Source organism: Zea mays, chromosome 10 (assembly GCF_902167145.1).
Source record: "Zea mays cultivar B73 chromosome 10, Zm-B73-REFERENCE-NAM-5.0, whole genome shotgun sequence".
In the NCBI taxonomy this organism is placed as follows: Eukaryota; Viridiplantae; Streptophyta; class Magnoliopsida; order Poales; family Poaceae; genus Zea; species Zea mays.
The window spans coordinates 122,557,603-122,575,362 of NC_050105.1; the positions used below are offsets into that span (position 1 = coordinate 122,557,603).

General features: G+C 44.7%; 1 protein-coding gene across 1 annotated transcript; it reads right to left on the reverse strand.

The window, feature by feature from the left end:
* Positions 1 to 6,336: 6,336 nt before the first annotated feature.
* On the reverse strand, positions 6,337 to 11,843 carry LOC103642774 (putative leucine-rich repeat receptor-like protein kinase At2g19210). Its single transcript, XM_020545476.1, is given in 14 exon segments — positions 6,337 to 6,769; positions 6,864 to 7,053; positions 7,804 to 7,878; positions 8,013 to 8,139; positions 8,235 to 8,434; positions 8,533 to 8,705; positions 9,173 to 9,253; positions 9,335 to 9,406; positions 9,579 to 9,650; positions 9,770 to 9,908; positions 10,018 to 10,798; positions 10,800 to 10,956; positions 11,513 to 11,627; positions 11,723 to 11,843. Coding segments are annotated over 14 exon segments (2,736 nt in total).
* Between the last annotated feature and the right edge of the window lie 5,917 nt (positions 11,844 to 17,760).

Genomic DNA, 17,760 nt, shown 5'->3' on the forward strand with positions numbered 1-17,760 from the left:
AAAAATAACAACAAACCACAACAGCATATTGGTTCAGATGCTGTCAGGAATAGTCCAGGATGCGGATGCAACCAAAGAAAACATCAAGATTTTGACCATCTTCATTCTGGTTAATGTACCGGTTTTATCAGACAAAATTGTATGAACTCGGCCAAGTTCCTCATTGGCTCATTCAAGTTTGATGTACGCACATGAGTGGTATTGCCGATCTCCTCATCAAACATATGAATATCCCAGTTAATGATATGTGCTTGCAACACCTTCACAAGTTCAACCGAGACATACAATATTGGAATTAGATACCTATAAGGAATGGGAGCCATGATTAGATGGAATATCCTAGAAAGAGCAGGCATGATGGATCATCTAGCTTATTGCTTTCCTGTGACTGCAAGTACCACTAGTGGGGAAAATCTAACTTGATCCTCACAACGAATCCAATTGATGAGTCTTATGGGTCGTCTAAAGCTGGTTAGAAGTTGCATTTTGCAGAAATGCTCCATAAAAAACATAGCAACTCTCCACCGTGTAATGACAGTCTAAAAAGCATTATTGTGGTGGCAGTAGTGAGCAGCTACAGTTATTGTGGACGCTATGAAGTGTTCCCTACCTTGCACATTCACAACAGTAATCATTCTAATAGGATATATCCATAACTCATGAGCAAAGCAAAAATATGAAATTGAGCCAAGTTTGCAGTTTTACTATGACCGAGCAATCGAAAACGGGAGACGAAAAACAAGTAGCTGACCTCCAAGATGGCTGTTGTCTGCGCGAACTGCAGCGGCCTTGACGACGGCAATCAAAGAAACACTAAAACAAGATGCAATGTGCTTTAGGGAATGGTGAAGCAACCTCAAACAAATAGAACCTTGCCATCAGAATCTTCTTCTAAGCACTCAACACCAATCATGTCATCCCCTGCATTCAGCACTTGTTGGTAGAGGTGAATGGGGCCATCTGCACACGATTAGTAATAGCCAACAGAACTACGACCAGTGGATACAGAAATACCCCCACCTTGCTCAAGAGCTCAAGCTGTTCATCAAGTATGTAAAAGCTCACATTAGGTCCTTCTTCAAGCGTCGGCAAATTCTCGAGTCAGTCGATCACCTGTTACAGATCAGTGTACAACTAGCATGATACATTGGACTTTATGGCAAGAACATAACATCAACATCCAATTGCAGGTCCAGAAATATAATAGAATGACTAATTGTCATTATTTTATACTCTTGTTAGCATTTTTTTAAATGTTAAATAGGTTTATGTACCTTAAAAATATATATGTATGTGCCCATACTTCCGCATGGAAACTAAAAAGAAAATGACTAAATTCATATAAATATTTAAAAATTAGATAAAAAGTATCATAGAAAAGGCATAGTAATCTATTACACTGTTCTAGAGGATGCATGGAAGCACAACACATGACATTTATTTTTCAAATCACACACGTGTCAACAAAAACAACAAAACAAGATGCTTGTAGCATAAAATTTAAGTTAAATTGTGGAATGCAAGCAAGAAACCACATTTGAGAACAAGGGAAACCATGCTATAATTAATAGTACAATGTCTGATATTTGATATCTATAAAAATAAATCTAATATCAAGTGAACATATGGTACATATGCTGTAGAGATACATGTAGAGTATTTCTTCACCTTTGAACCAACGACAACTATCTCATATAGGTTCTACAATTTTTTAACATACACCAACTATACAAACAAGTAACTTAAAGAAGGTGGGCGGGTATCACGCAAAGGATAAAAATTGAACACAGGAGTTTATAAAATAAATTATTCTCGTTAATTTGAATAGGTTTAGCAAATTAAGTCCAATTCCAAAGAACAAAATTGTCAGCCTCCTTGAGGTCAGACAACTCGTCCCTCACATGCAGGTCGATCCGCTCCTCGTCGATATGGAACCTCACCCTCCACTGACGCTGCCGACAGACTCCAGCTCGTAGATGGACTGCAGGCTCCGGAGCACTTTAGCAATGACTAACCCTGCTATGACAAAGTTATGGAATAATCACTGGTTGCTCGCAACACTTAAGCAATTTCAACAGTAAGCTGTAGTGTTCATAAAAAATACATTATGCATTATTTTGCAACAATTTATTGATCATGGAAAGGAACACAAAAAATAAAGTGTCTGAAACAGGAAAGAGTTAGATCCATCCCATTGTATGGGGAGAACAGTATCATATCTTCCTCTAAATGTTACTGATGCTAGTTTTGTATCAGTAGGTGTATAAGCATGGAATCACTTGGGAACTTGAAAGATATCATAGCATATGATAGCAGGGGTGATTAGATAGCCAGATATTAAACAGGGCATTGCATACGAACATTTCAGGACATTCTGCTATGCACTTACAACATAAAGAACTTGGCCATCATCCATGGTCTTAAAGGACATGGAGCTTTCTCGATGCTGCGAAGGAAAAAGTGAGTTGAACTGTTAATTCCAGCCTAACAAAATGGAAATATATAGAGAGAGTAATTATCAACCGTTGTTTATCACAACATATGCTATCATAGGAAAAAGCCCAGAACATATAATTGCGGGCATTGTTGGTCTCCTAGATGGCAAAAGCCTCATACAAAAAGAGAAGGTACTACAAAAGGATAACAAACATAATACAAATTGTTTTATTCATGACTAACCATTTCATCAAATTGATCAGACTGTATAGAATTTCCAACTTGAAGTTCACGGTACTTGGGACCAGGCCTAAGCCCAAGGGCAGCAGCCTTAGATGGGTCAAACTTTCCCTTAATTTCTGGCAGCCTTAGATTATCCTGTGTGGGCTCTCTATTCCCTTTGAAAATCAACTTGGAGATTGGTAATTGGCATGCAACAAATATGTATAGAGTTATTACTATACTTGCATGGGCGAAGAATTGCTGAAAAGAGTGAAGTATAAACCCAACCTTGAAAGTCATCATGTTGAACAAAGAGATTTTTCCTCCAAAAGCAGACATGGCATATGAATCATTCTTTGACAAAGCAAAGTAGTGAACAACTTCTTAAAGATTATTGTCAGTCGTGTCATTAGTCATCAAAATGCCACTTGTTGGTTGCCATAGAGTGGGAGATACACTTGTGGTTGCCTATAAGATTGATGAATAGCAAAATTGAACAATTTAGTAACAATCTACACAAAATTTTCGCCTATGACATGTAAAGAAGATGAGCTATCTGAACACTATTTATGCACATCTATATGTACATAAGAAACAAGTCTCACCTTTCCAGAATTCCGATCATTGAGTGGCCATTTCTAGAGTAGACGAACAATGCTTGAAGTTAAAGCCAAGATCGCAAGACCAGAGTTTGTGTAAATCAATCTTGAAATCTATAATTATAGAGAAAATTCTTCAAACTACCTTATGTTAAAATCAGCACAGTCATTGCCAAGGAAAATGGAGAAATCAAGATTACAAGTCATATATGATGCTATCCATTCCATTCGGTTGGACAAGCATCACATATATTGAACTAAAAAATCTAAGGTAAAACGCGCAGGCAGGACACACCAAATGACAAAACGAGCTAACACACCAAACGGTGTATTCGTGTATACATGAAAACCAAGACCAAATAATGATGTGCCCGGACTTCATGAAATAAGTTGTAAACATACGTTATATTATATAGATTAAATGAAGAAGTGGAGGGCTTAAAGTACTATAACCTTGCTTATCTCATGTTATTCGCTAGTTTGATTGATCTGCACTGAGTTGACTCAGTTATCTCCATAAGCTTCAATTCCTTGACTTGTCAAATGACTCATCAGCTATTCTAGATTTTACATCAACCAAACTTCTGCTATCACCATTTTGTTCATTTTCCAGAGTACAACAAAGTTAGTTGGGCTCATAGTTGTTTTGTAATAGAAGAATACAAGATGAGCTGAAGATATAATATATGCAGACCATTGCAATTATAGCCGATGGAACACCAGCTCCTGAACTGCTTGCTGCAGCTACATTTGTCGCAACAGTCACTTGTCTTATGCAACATAACGTGCTCTTTCTACATCTTGTTGAAGCTTTACGTTATATTGACATTCCTATTGTCAAATCTGCACTAAAACCTCAGCTAAGGTGGTGTGTCTGCTAAGATGCCAAGGTACAATTATCCTCCTTTTCTTGTTTTTTACCCTTTTATAGTTCACATTATAGAATGTAAAGGATGGAAATTACATAAGAAGCATAAAATGGAAAACAAAATTTACAGGTGATTGGTTCTTCAATCATCATTTGGATAAGTAATGAATAATAGGAGTGAACAAATTATAAATTCTTAAACATGACAATTCCCTGTAATTTTTTAACAAGCTCAAGGGGGTAGCTAGGCAATTGGGTGTTGGCTGGTCGTCAACACCCGATGGCTAAGATCAGGCAAGCTAGGTTCATGTCAATTTTTTTTCTAAAAGAATAGAGACACTCTCTGTAGGATACTGGTTAGGAAGGGTAGCCTTTTCCTTGTTCGTTTATTGAACACTCACAATCATGCATAACATGAACATATCCTAGAACCAATGAACCTTTCTGAAAAATGAAACCAAAGGATTTTTAGTACACTTTGGCACTGCAATCACACAAACTTTTCTCCATAACGAGAATACAAAGCCTAATTATCTCACGAATGGTTCATCGTTGATTAGCTCAGGTTAACATTTCCATGAGAACATAGAGCACAAACATATGTGACAAAGGCTCCATCGTTGTGATGCAATTCTCAAATTACCTCTGACGAAGTCCATGGCGGACGCCTCAGGAACGTCATGCCCACGCCAGGAGATGACTACGGCGAGCTCAGCCTTGTGGTGTAGAGACTTGAGTGGCTCTGGGATCTCGACGGCGACGGTGGCCACACCAGCGTGGAGGAACGACGAGGTCGGCTTCAGGAACAGGATGGGCTCCTGTAACACACCTAAACACACGCAAGGTCAAATCCAGACTCCAGAGGTAGCATGGGAAGGAGTGGGGAGGGAGGTTGGAAGCGTGGCAGCGTTTTGGGATCGAAGATGGGAGGTGCGCGACTGCATCTTGGGGACCGGGTTGCCGAGCTCCTGGTCGTTCTTCTGTGGTCCGATGACCGGGACCGGGATTGCATAGATAGAGAGGAAATTTAGGGTTAGGGATTTCGGAAAACTTGAGAAAGAGATGGAGCGAACAATAGGAGGGGAACAAGCTGCAGCTCACCACTGTGTCGTTGGCTACCTTCCTCCGTGGTCCGGCCACCGGGCGCAGACTGGGGCACCCTCCACCGTGTCCGTTGTGCTCCCCCGTGGCAAGGAAGTTGGCGCCCCTCCACTGCGTGTAGGGAGCATCGTGGAGGCCCAAGGCGGACCTCCGTGCGGCAATGGTTGGGGTCGACGGTGCGGCGGCTGCGTGTGAGAGAAGGTGTAGCGTGTGAGGCGAGGAGATCCAAACACGTGCGAGGACCGAGGAAGGGCAGGGGCGTTGCTGGAGAGGGAGCGGTTGCTGTGTGACGCTCGTGCGGAGGAGAGGATGAGGAGGAGCGAAGCACGAACAGGTCTCGCCGCGGCAAAGGCTTTTGGTTGGGGATATGAAACATCTCAGAATTGCGACGACGGTTGTGCACGGTGAGCTCGACGACGTCTCCGTCTTGCCCGCCTCGTGCTCGCGATGGATGTGAAGGCGGAGGTCGAAGCGCCTGGGGCAGAGCGTGGTGGAGACGAACCTCCCGCATCGCTTCGTCAGGTTGGGCACGTCGAGGCCCCTGGAAAGCGACGACCAATGGTCCCCGGGGGAGCGGGAGGGCGGACAAGGAGGCCGACGCGGCGTGGGATAGGTAAGCATAGTGGAGGAACGACTGCTTGACAGGGGGAGTGGGACTTGGGATCCAGGCTGCGGGCGCCGCGCCGCCGCCGCTTAGGGTTTTGGATCCGAATAGGGGAGGCAAAACAGGGATCGCGAGCAGGTGTGCGTCGGGGAAGAGGGCGCACACATCGGACGACAGAGGGACTTTATGGCGTATCGGACGGTCCAGATCGCTGGAAAGCAGAACATGTCAGAGGCAGGCTACTCTTATAGCCTTAATAGTAGTAGAGATATATTCGAGATTTTGAAGTAACTAGAGGTGCAAACGGTCGGACGAGATGATTCAAGAAAGAGACATGGTGGTTACGGACGGTTGTAGAAATGTTGCACCGGTCATATTTTCGTAGTTCTCATGTATTATCTAGAAATCGTGTCATTTATTTGCATAAAAGCAGAAAAGGACTATCCAAATTCCACAGTAAACTATGATGGGTAGATAAAGACGACGTGGACGGTTCTGCAAGAACATCAGCGGGGCAGAGTTTCTTCAATGTGTTCCGACTCCAGCGCACCGATGACTGACTCGGTTTCAGTGAGCGCTGAGCCAACCGAAGCGGTCCTCCTCCTAGAGTGTGAGTCCGTCTCCAGCTGCAGGCTCTCCCTCAGCCCCTCCGCGACCTCGGACATGGTGGGGCGGTCCTTCCCTGCCTGCTCCGTGCAGCGGAGCGCCAGCTCAGTGACCATCCACACGGAGTTGACGTCGCAGTCCCCCCTGATTCTTGGGTCGGTGACGTTGTCGATGTCTCCCTGGGAGAGCCTCCCCCGCACCCAGTGCGCGAGGTGGGCTCTTTCGGTGCCGTTCACGGTGACGATAGCCGGACGGCCGGTGACGAGCACCAGGAGCACGACGCCGAAGCTGAACACGTCGCTCTTCTCGCTCAAGTGAGAGGTGTTGTAGTACCTGCGCACATGGTGGAAGAACAGTTTCGTCAGGAAGGATCTTCAGGAATGGTAGGACACTAGGCTGAAAGTAAGAAGTATATATGCGTACTCACTCAGGGTCTAGGTACCCAAGAGTACCCGCTGGTCGGGTGGTGGTGTGTGTTCTTGTTTCACTGCTGAAAGCCCTTGTGAGGCCAAAATCGGCGATCTTCGCCTCCATTTTTGAGGTGAGAAGGATGTTCTGGGTCTTCACATCTCTGTGTATCAAAGGAGGGTTGCATGACCTGTGCAAGTACTCCAGCCCTACAAGCATTGGGGTCATTTGAACATGAACCACCAAAAACATACAGAGTTAGCACACTGAACCCAGATGCGCCGCTGCCCTTTTTTTATTTTTGCAAAAACACAAAGCTTGCGTACCGTTACAGATGGCAATGAGTAAATAACAACCGGGTATTACTATCTCATACTCATACCCACGACAAAAAAATAACATTATCGGATCACACATATACACTGGTGGGTATGGATTTACTTCACACCCGTACCCATGTGGGTATGAGTCGCCCATCGGATCACTCGTACCCACAAAGATTAAATTTATCAAAATGCTACATTATATAAATGTCAAGTATATCCATATAAATATCATTATAAAATTTCTAGCATCATTTAATCATCCATTCAACAACACCAAAGATAAATGGATAAAGTAGCAACACTAGGATAGTACCACATAGCACATTACATGTTCCATTACATGGTCATTAAATAGTTGTTAAGCCTTCTATGACACTATGTCCCAAAAGGTTATTAAATAGTAAAACAGATGGATGACTGAAGCCTAAGTTCATGCTTTTAGGTTAAGTCTATACTAGATATTTTATACCCACGAGTTAACAGGTATGGATGATGGCGAAACATTCTAATATCCGTTTACTCATTGGGTCAAGCTTTTTGCCCAATAAAAGACCAAAGAGTAGAATATTTAGACTATATACATATTCTAATGAAATAAATAACCATAGGATACCCATTGCCATCTCTACTTACCGTAGGCAGAGTCCAGTGCAATCTTGAGGCGTTGTATCCAAGTCAGGTGCAGTTCGGCATGATCAGCTTCGTTGCCTTCGTTATAGACAGAAAAAAGCTAAAAAGAACTATATTTTGAAACAGGAAGAGTAGTAAAAATGATTACCCGCTAAACTAGTCCAGTGCAACTTCAAAAATAAAAATGTCGATAGAGTGCAAAAATCTCGAACCTTTCAGATAGTTCTCTAGGTTTCCACCGTCCATGTATTCATAAACAAGGCCTAAATGTTTTCGGTCCTTGCAATAGCCAATTAAGGTGACCAGATTTTTGTGATGGACCTTGGCCAAGTGCCGAGCCTGCAACATATATAATGTTTCCAAAGAAATTATATGATGACTGACAATTAGTAATGGTACTGGATCAGCGGGTGCATGCATGTGTACGTATGCACCTCGGCCAAAAACTCTGCATTCCCTTGCAGAGATGTCTGAGACCTCATCTTGACAGCAACTGGAGTTCCATCCAGCTTGCCACTGTAGACGAGGCCGAACCCACCCTTCCCGATGACGTTTCTGAAGTCATCTGTGATGACCCTTAGTTCCTTGTACTTGAATCTCCGGCTCTCAAATGGATTGGAAGCACGAGCCCCACCTGATCAGCACATAACAATCGTTTTTCATCTTCTAGCCATATCGTATGTGCAAGCAGTCAGTATGACGACAAATAAATGAATAATTAAGCACAGCTACCTTGTCTTTTCTTTTTCCTATGCCAAATGATGAGTAGGAGTACAGCCACGATGATAATAGCGCCGACGACTGGAGCAATAATCAAAGCTATGAGCACTGACTTGCGCTTCCTCGGGTTTGGAATAATGGCAGCACAAGATTGATTTGTGCATAGGTATGGATTGTTGTCAACCCTAGCAAACACAAGATTCATTTGTGGAAGATCGTATGTAGATAGCTAGAGAAGAATGAAGTCATCATAGAAACATGTTCACCAATTGATGCAAAGATCCTGCTATAGAGTCCAGACTTTACTATATATATGACAGTTAGCCTGGCTATTACCAACAGATTCCATGCATGAAGTGAAGAAGAAGAAGAAGAAGAAGAAGAAGAAGAAGAAGAAGAAGAAGAAGAAGAAGAAGAAGAAGAAGAAGAAGAAGAAGAAGAAGAAGAAGAAGAAGAAGAAGAAGAAGAAGAAGAAGAAGAAGAAGAAGAAGAAGAAGAAGAAGAAGAAGAAGAAGAAGAAGAAGAAGAAGAAGAAGAAGAAGAAGAAGAAGAAGAAGAAGAAGAAGAAGAAGAAGAAGAAGAAGAAGAAGAAGAAGAAGAAGAAGAAGAAGAAGAAGAAGAAGTTGTTGCAAGCAGGTGCAACCGTGTGAACCTTAGTGTCAGCACTCCTATCTGGGATCTTTGTAGCAGATTATTAGGTATTGATCCACTGAGGTTGTTGCTCGACAAGTCCCTATAAAAGAAGAGAGGAAATAAAAGTAAAAAAAGAGGAGCTTTCAGCAGTATATGCAGGTCGATCAGCAGGAAAGCTTACAGAAATGTAAGTGATGGCATTTGGCCTAGAAAATCTGGTATTGGTCCATTTAGATTGTTGCGAGACAGGTCCCTACGAATCACACACACACACACATGAAACACTCAAAAAACAAGTGCTGAAGTATAGGTGGAAAAGGTATGGAACACGCAACAGAAAATATATAGATGACATGATCATCACATAAAACATGGCAAAAGTAGGGTATACAGGTGCTCATCGTTTCAAACCGTAAAGGACATACAAGTGCTGGAGCAATGTTAGCTGACCAAAGGACGGATCAATTTCACCGGCTAGTCCGCTAGATGACATGTATCTGCAGGGGAAAAAAAAACTGAAGTCCTCATCGTTTTCGTTTCCTCTTAAGTTTCCATGTAATAACTCTACATGCACATATGCATGAATCGAGTGCAAATTGTTTGGTTTAGAACTTACAAGGCAGTTATTGTCGGTGGAGCACTGGGAGCGTAGCTACAGTTCACTCCAACCCACGCAAAAGCGACGGGGGAACAGGGATCCCCTGCCCAGTTTCTCTTAACCGAATACTTTGACTGGATGGCCATCATCGCGGTTGCTAATTAATTAAGAGGAGAAAATTATCAGAAAAGATACTTTTTTTTCAACAAGAATCGCTTATACGAGCCAAGGTAGATTAGATACAATATAAGGACATATATACATACCATCTCCAGAGTCAGTGGCAGACTCATTGAGGGGCCGAACCAAGAACACCTCCATGGCGCTAATCAGCGGAGGCTTGGAGTTGAGAGCTGGCACAAGGTACACGGCGTGGCTCCCCGCTCCTTGCACAGCAATGGCCGAAAGAACCGTGGCCGTCATCTGCTGTGGCCTGAAACCGCTAGCTAACGTGAAGTTGTCCAGGAGCACGTCGAACTGCCGGAACTCGCCCTGCTGCAGCGCCTCCACCTCGGCGAAGTAGAGCGCGAGGAGGTACTTGTCGCTGGAGGAGGCGCCGCTCATGGACCCGTCCAGGCTCCAGTACAGGCCCATCGTCGCCGACGAGTTGACCAGGGTGGACACGCTGCGCATCACCGCGGACGGCGCGCCGTAGGTGTCGTTGGGAGCGGTCTTGACGTCCCCGTTGATGGCGTCGGGCACCACTGTCCAGCCAGGGACCTGCTCGTACCTCTGCCATATCCTGTCGTAGGGGTCGTCTGGGAACCTGATGTGGCGGTAGTCGGTGCCGAAGTGGTAGCGGTTGGGCCCGAACCCGACGTCGGGGCGGAAGAAGCTGAGCAGGACGAGGGACTGCGTCCAGGTGGAGTCCGGGTAGAGGCTGGGCTTGAGGAGCCTCACGTCGAGCCCCGCGATGAACGGGGTCCCGAGCCCTCGGTTGACCAGGCAGACCTGCAGGTAGTCGGCGGCGGACACGGAGATGGTCTCGTGTATGTACGCCGTGCTCGAGTTGACGATGGTCACCGTGGTCCAGTAGTTGGGCCCGAGGACCGAGGTAGAGGTCGAACACGGGGAGCCTGTTCAGGGTGTCGTAGTTGCCGTACCCGAAGATGGCCCTCACCATGTACTTGGCAGGCGGCGGCGGCAGCGACCGCATCGTGTAGCAGTTGCGCGTGCCGTTGGGGAAGTAGCGGATGTTCTTGTACCTGTCGGCGAGGTCGGGCTGCATGTTCTCCGGGTACACTGGCCATGTGTTTGGTTGCAGTATGAGTCTAGCCAGTCCGGTATGAGTCTAGCCAGTATCGTTAGAATCAGGATTAGTCCATACAAGCGATTTTGTTTGGTTGTTTGTACATGCTTGTGCAGATTAGACACCGACTTTGTTTGGTTGTTTGTACTGAGACGTGAGTGTATAAATAAATCTCTAATATTATATAGTATGATTGGCCTAGTTTTGTCCACCAAAGTCTTAAAAACACTAATATAAAATTAATTAGTTGATCAAATCTTTTTAATTAAAAGATATAATAAAAAACAATCCAAAAATGTATTCTCGTTTTGCATGCTGCATGTAGCGGCCGACTGTGTCTAGCCTGGGCGCGCGCGTACGCGAGATGCGGGCGTATGGCGTGGGCCTGGCCGGAAGCCAATATCTGCATCTGACGATCCTGCATCTATAAAGAAGAGAACCAAACAAACAACACTTTAATGACCCACGGGTGCAGCTGCATGCATGCGAGCAGCAGTCAACCAAACACACACAGTGGGTGGATCACGCCGGCGTCGGTGAAGCCCACGTCCGCCACGTACGTTATGCCTGTCTTGTCGTCTGTGTAACTGGGCCTCTCCGTGTATCCACAGTCGATGCTTAGAAAGCCTATTAGCAAACAGCGTCGTCAATGGAGATCAGTTAAGTTATTAACACCAGAGGAGGACAGATCGATCGAGCTTCACACTACTGCATGCACCTACCGTGACTGTCAAGCTGGGCGTGATTCACGTCAATGCAGCTCAAGATGGACAGGGACAACAGCAAGATGACCTTGGCCGTCGTCCATGCGCAAACAAGACCATCTCTTGGCTGCACCAGCATTTCTGCTTCCTGGGCGCGCGTCGTCGTTCCCCTTTCCCTCTTCGCAGCACAAGTGAGGGCATGCCATTTGTAGCAAGCAAGCGACTCGTACGTGTCATTGTTCTTGACGCCATGGATCGACGTAGTTCTCGATGCAAAACACGCACGGCTTATTAGCTGCATAACCAAGAGCGCCAGCATATATGCAGATAGAGAGAGATATATAGCAGTGTCCGCTACATGCGACGTGCCAACCTAGGCTACGTCCTCGTTTCTGCACCACCGTACCATCTCTCACGTCATCAGCTGTCATAAATCATTCGTCATCACTACCTACTACCATCAGCGCGGTTCACAAAACAAAAATATAAAAAGACTGAACTCTACATGCACCATCGCTCGTCCACTTAGAGGTAGCCATTTGTTTCAGCTAATAGATTATATAATCTAGACTATATACGAGATTAAATGCGAACATAAGGTTGACTTATTTCTTGTGTTTCGGGTTGATGAGTGATTGTCAACAGGTAGGTTTTGGTGTGAGTCTTGTACTAACCAGAGTACGAGAGCTTAGGTTATGCAATAACCATGTCTCTCGGGTTGTGGTATGCAGGTGTGGAGCACAGGGACGATGGTCGACGGTGAAGGTCATGTGGGGTTCGTGCGATGGACCAGGAGCAGCGAAGGACGAGCGCTGGGACTTGATTGGTTGGGGGACTGGAGAAGATGGGCGACTAGCCGTGATGGCCGACACCTAGGGCACGCACGAGCGAGAGGACGTGGCAGAGCAAATCGTGTCACCGGCGTGGTCGAAGACTGGCAGGACATGTGTCCAGGACGTGGGGGACGCGCATGCGATGCGCTACTCACGACGGTTTTAGTGGTTGAGCCTCAAAACCACCGAGCTTATGGTTTTGCTGAGTTTGGAACTCAAAACTCGGTGTTGCGGTTCTGGCGGAAATCCGAGGCGTCACATGGCGTCATCACGAAGGGTACGTCGAGGCAAAGCAACTTCGTGTGAAGCGTGTGGTCGTCAGATCAAAATCTCAAGAATTGGTCCATTTCGCCCCGGCTAAGTGGATAGGCTCCACGTAATCTAGGGGTAGTTTAGACTAGTAAAATAACCCTCTATAAATAGATGGGTGGGCTATTGTGGACATCCATCTCTTTGGCTAAATCATTTATGTTTTGTTTAGAAAACCCTGGTCTCTATTTTCTTAGTTTAGCCCAAGATCCTCATATGCTTTGAACTCGATGTCTCTGCTTTTGTATTCTTCATCGCATCATTCAAAAAAAGGGTGGCCAAATCCATCCATAGGGTTTGTCGAATCACGTTTAGTTGTTATGTGCTGAAGTTTTTTATTCGATTTTGTCTTCGTGCCCATTTCCTCTCTTCTCCTTTGAATTTTGGAAGAATCCTTGATTTCTTGAGTTGGAGATTGTCTTGGAGTAAAGATCACTCTCTAGACCACTACAATCATTTGGTTTCAGCAGTTTGTGGTTGTGATTCGATCTGAACTGATTTTGAAAACCCCAACTAAACTCTGGTCTAGTATGTGTTTTCTGATCTGCAACGATTTACAAATCTATTTGAGTTCAAATTTTGTGGAGACCTTGGAGACTCATTTTCAAAGTGTGTCAAAATTTTAGATCAATCGGAGTGTGTTTGGATCATTTTGACATTCAAAAACTGAATTTTGAGCTGCTGAAAACAGCACTAGACAACGACACGGTTTTCGGCCGATTCAGACTTTTAAGTGCCCGATTTGCGATCCATTCATTTTGTTGGTCTCGTGTGAGTCCTAGGAACATTTTCAAAACATGAGATCACTGGTTGGTTGATGTACTTTTGTTCTGAGTGAATTCTTTATCTCCATTGAAGTGAAGTGCTCAAGTTCCGGTTTTTAAGCAACAAAATTTGATTGGCTCCCATTCTCCCCCCTCGGGTCGCCTTTTCGATCCTTCATTGAATAATATGGATTGTGCAATCTAGAGTAAATAATCTGGGTGTAGTTGTTTAGCAATCTAGCTTATTGACACTTTGACTATTGATCTTAGACATGTGTTGTGTGGCTAGAGCAAGGAAAAAAGATGGAACGCTTTTTGTGTGCAAAGAGTGATAATGTTGGATGATTTCTGTCGAGGTTGCAATGTGTAGTGAGTCTTTTTATCAAACTAGTTGAAATGTGTCACAGACGTAATAAAAATATCACATATATATACAAGATGTTTGTATTTATCGGTTGGGTCCTCGTTAGCCTAAAGTCTTCAAAACATTAACTCATTAACCATTACCAAGTCTATTTTGAGTATAACGGAGCACATGCAGAAGAGTACCTTTGACCGAAGATGGCACACTGTTGTTATAGTTACAATTACAAAGGTGAAGTTATAGAAGCTTCGTTTTGATGACACATGCTCATGGAGGAAAAGCTAGCTGAAGCAAGGCGAGATCCTCAAGACTTGTTGAACAAGACTACGAGGGGAAAAGACAACAATATCCTTTGTTTATTCAATAGCTTGTATGTATAGCCTTTAAGGGTACGATTGTAATTTCGCCAAAGTTGTACCCTACAACTATAAATAGAGGAATAATGTCATGCATTGGACACACTTTTTTGGTCAAAGTGCATTGTGTGGCTTGACATTCGAAGTCGTATATTCTTTTTACCTTCGTGCTACTGATTGTAAAATTGAAAGTATTCTTGTAATTATTTATCATGTTCTAGAGAATGAAATAAGATATTCATACACTCAAATGAGTAATTCATTCCATCTCCAATCTAATGTGTTTTATTTCAAGTTAATGCTTCTCTGCACCTTTTTTATCTTCCTCTTTGATTAACTCTCACAGAAGACTTAATTAAGGGGATAATATTGTTGTTTATTCATTTGTGTTGCATTGTTTTTGATACACTGAAGGAACCAAAAACAAGTGACCAACATTGGCGTCTACCTCTGGTGAATTCACAACGACCACAAGGAATATCTTCATCATGCCTCCAAAGAAGACTACAGCAGTTGGTTCTGTTCTTACTCCCATAGATCATAACAATGAGGAAGAAGCACTTCTCCGAGAGGCACGAAGCTAGAAGAGAAAGGTCGTTGACCCCCACCACAAGACGAAGAGCTTGATTGAGAGATCCGTAACCTTGAAACCATCCAACAACAAGTGGAGAAGTACAAAGAAAAGATGCTTCAACTTTACTAGCTCCAGAAGCAGATTGACGAAGCATCTGAACAAATGTGCAACATTACACAACAAATTGAGCAACCAGAAGAACAGTACCATTAGAGGGATCTTCAGCACGAGGACCACATCTCTGATGATTTCATGTGCGACAACACTTCTCCATTAGCTGCAGAACTACAGGCCATGACATGGCCACCATTGTACAAACCACCTCAACTACCAATGTATGGTGGACATTCAGATCCGAAGCAATTTCTCATGAGTTATGAGGCCACAACATCATCTTATTATGGTGGTAACACGATAGTAATGCAAAAATGTTTGTCATAGTAGTCAGAAGTGTGGCTCAAACATGGTATTCTTCTCTTCGTAGGCACCTTGACCTCATGGCAGAAGCTTAAGGACTTGCTCATCATAAGTTTTTAGGGTTTCCATACGAAGCCCATCACTGTGGAGGCCTTGTTCCAATGCACCATGATGAGTATCTTTAGGCCTTTATTCGAAGATTCCTTCAGCTTTGGGCTCAGGCGCCAACAGTCCTAAATGAAATCATCATTAAGGCAATGATCAAGGGGCTTCGTCTAGGCCTAACTGCTCAATACTTTGCCAGGAAGCCTCCCTAATCCCTGGAAAAGATGCTTAAAATACGGATGAATATATCATGGTAGACAACAATTTTCGCCAAAGAAGGGAGGACCAATGGTATTCAGAGATGACCAAGGGCTTCGAAGTAAGGTTTCACCCAAAACATATCCAAAGCATTCACAATCTAGGCCAAAATGTAGACAAACCTAGTCAGTCTCAAAGGCAACAAAGTCATTCCCATGAGTCAGGGACTCAACAACAATTCTCCCAGAATTTTTTTCGCCCACTAGCCCCAAGAAGAGGCTGAAGCTTTGAAGGAAGATTCAGTCAGGGGAAATTTTATCGTTGATACATGTCCTGATAAACCCAATTTTTCCTGTTTATCACTGGGCCCTGATTTTTACGTATCGGCCAAAAATTTAGGCCCTTTTTAAAATTGGGCCCAAATTAGAGGCGGTGTCAGGCCCGGCGTGAGGACGTGAGCTAGTTTTATGTCGCAGCCGCTGGAGAGTCAATCACATTCACTCAGTCTTCCACTCTTCCCCACCCGACGCAGCGGCTGTCGTCAAGTCGGAGAAGCCTCGGTGGCTCGGCCTTGGGCCTCGGCGCACCTGTTCCTTGCTGCTGCCACTGCTGGTACGTATCCTCTTTAGCTTTTCTCCCATGAGCACGACGACCCACGGCCGCCGCCCTCACTGATGCCGCGCAGGCACAGTCCTCGTTGCAAGTTTCCGCCTTCTTCTTGCCCTCACTGCCATGGTTGTCGTTGCCAATGCCGAAGATGGAGTGCCACGGCGGCTGGTGCGTCAAGACTCGGTCGAGCTCGCCACGACTGCTGGCGATGGAGTAGTTGTGGTCGAAGCTGGCCTTGGCCATGTCGAAGGCTCAAAGCTGATGACAGCCATGAGACAAACTGACTATTAAAAATCGAATAAATTAAAGCAAGCAAACTAAATATTAAAACTGAAGAAAGCCCGATGTAGTAGAAATGTTAAAAGTAGCACTTGTGGTCGATAGCTTCTTTAGGTTAATAGAAATATTAAAAGCAAGCAAACTGAATATTAAAAGCAATCAAACTCCATGAGACAAACTGAATAAAGCAGGCACTTGTGGTCGTTAACTTCTTTAGGTTCATAGGTTATTGTCATTTTTTGGTAAATAGTAATATTAAAAGTAGATGCTTGCTTACTAGTTAATATACAATTATTTGAGATGATTGTAGTAACACATGGCATTTGAGGTTGAGGAAGATGATGCACATCCTATAGGGCATTCAAATGCAACTGTGACAGATGAACAAGGCGATTGCCATCGCAAAGGAAAGGGTGTCATTGGGGACCACCTTATAGACCAGGCGTGTGAAGACTATCTACTAGATGGATATTGAGGAAGAAATTGAGGACGATGTTGAGTCAGATTCTTCATAAGGTAGCCTAATACATTTTGAATTATGTGATAACAGTTCAGATGATGGCGCATGTAATGATAAGTTCTATGTGAGGAATGAACTTTCAAGTTCTTTGATAATTTTAACAACATATAACTATTGTAATCTTTATGGTCTCAAAGTAGGTGATGAGTTTTGTCGGGGACCATAATTAGGGGTACCCTCAAGACGCCTAATTCTCAGCTGGTAACCCCCATCAGCATAAAGCTGCAGAGGCCTGATGGGTGCGATTAAGTCAGGGATCAGTCCATACGAGTGACTCGATCACGCTTCACCCGAGCCTAGCCTCGGACTCGGGCAGCCGACCTCGAGGGACTTCCGTCTCGCCCGAGGCCCCCCTTTTAACGGCGGACACATCTCCGGCTCGCCCGAGGCCTTGGCTTCGCTAAGAAGCAACCCTGACTAAATCGCCGCACCGACCGACCGAGTTGCAGGGGCATTTAACGCAAAGGTGGCCTGACACCTCTATCCTGACGCATGCCCCCCGGCAGAGCCGAAGTGACCGCCGTCACTCCGCTGCTCCACTGACCGGTCTGACAGAAGGACAGCGCCGCCTGCGCCACTCCGACTGCGGTGCCACTCGACAGAGTGAGTCTGACAGGCAGTCAGGCCTCGCCAGGGGCGCCATAGGGAACTCCGCTCCGCCCGACCCCAGGGCTCGGACTCGGTCTAAGACCCGGAAGACGGCGAACTCCGCTCCGCCCGACCCCAGG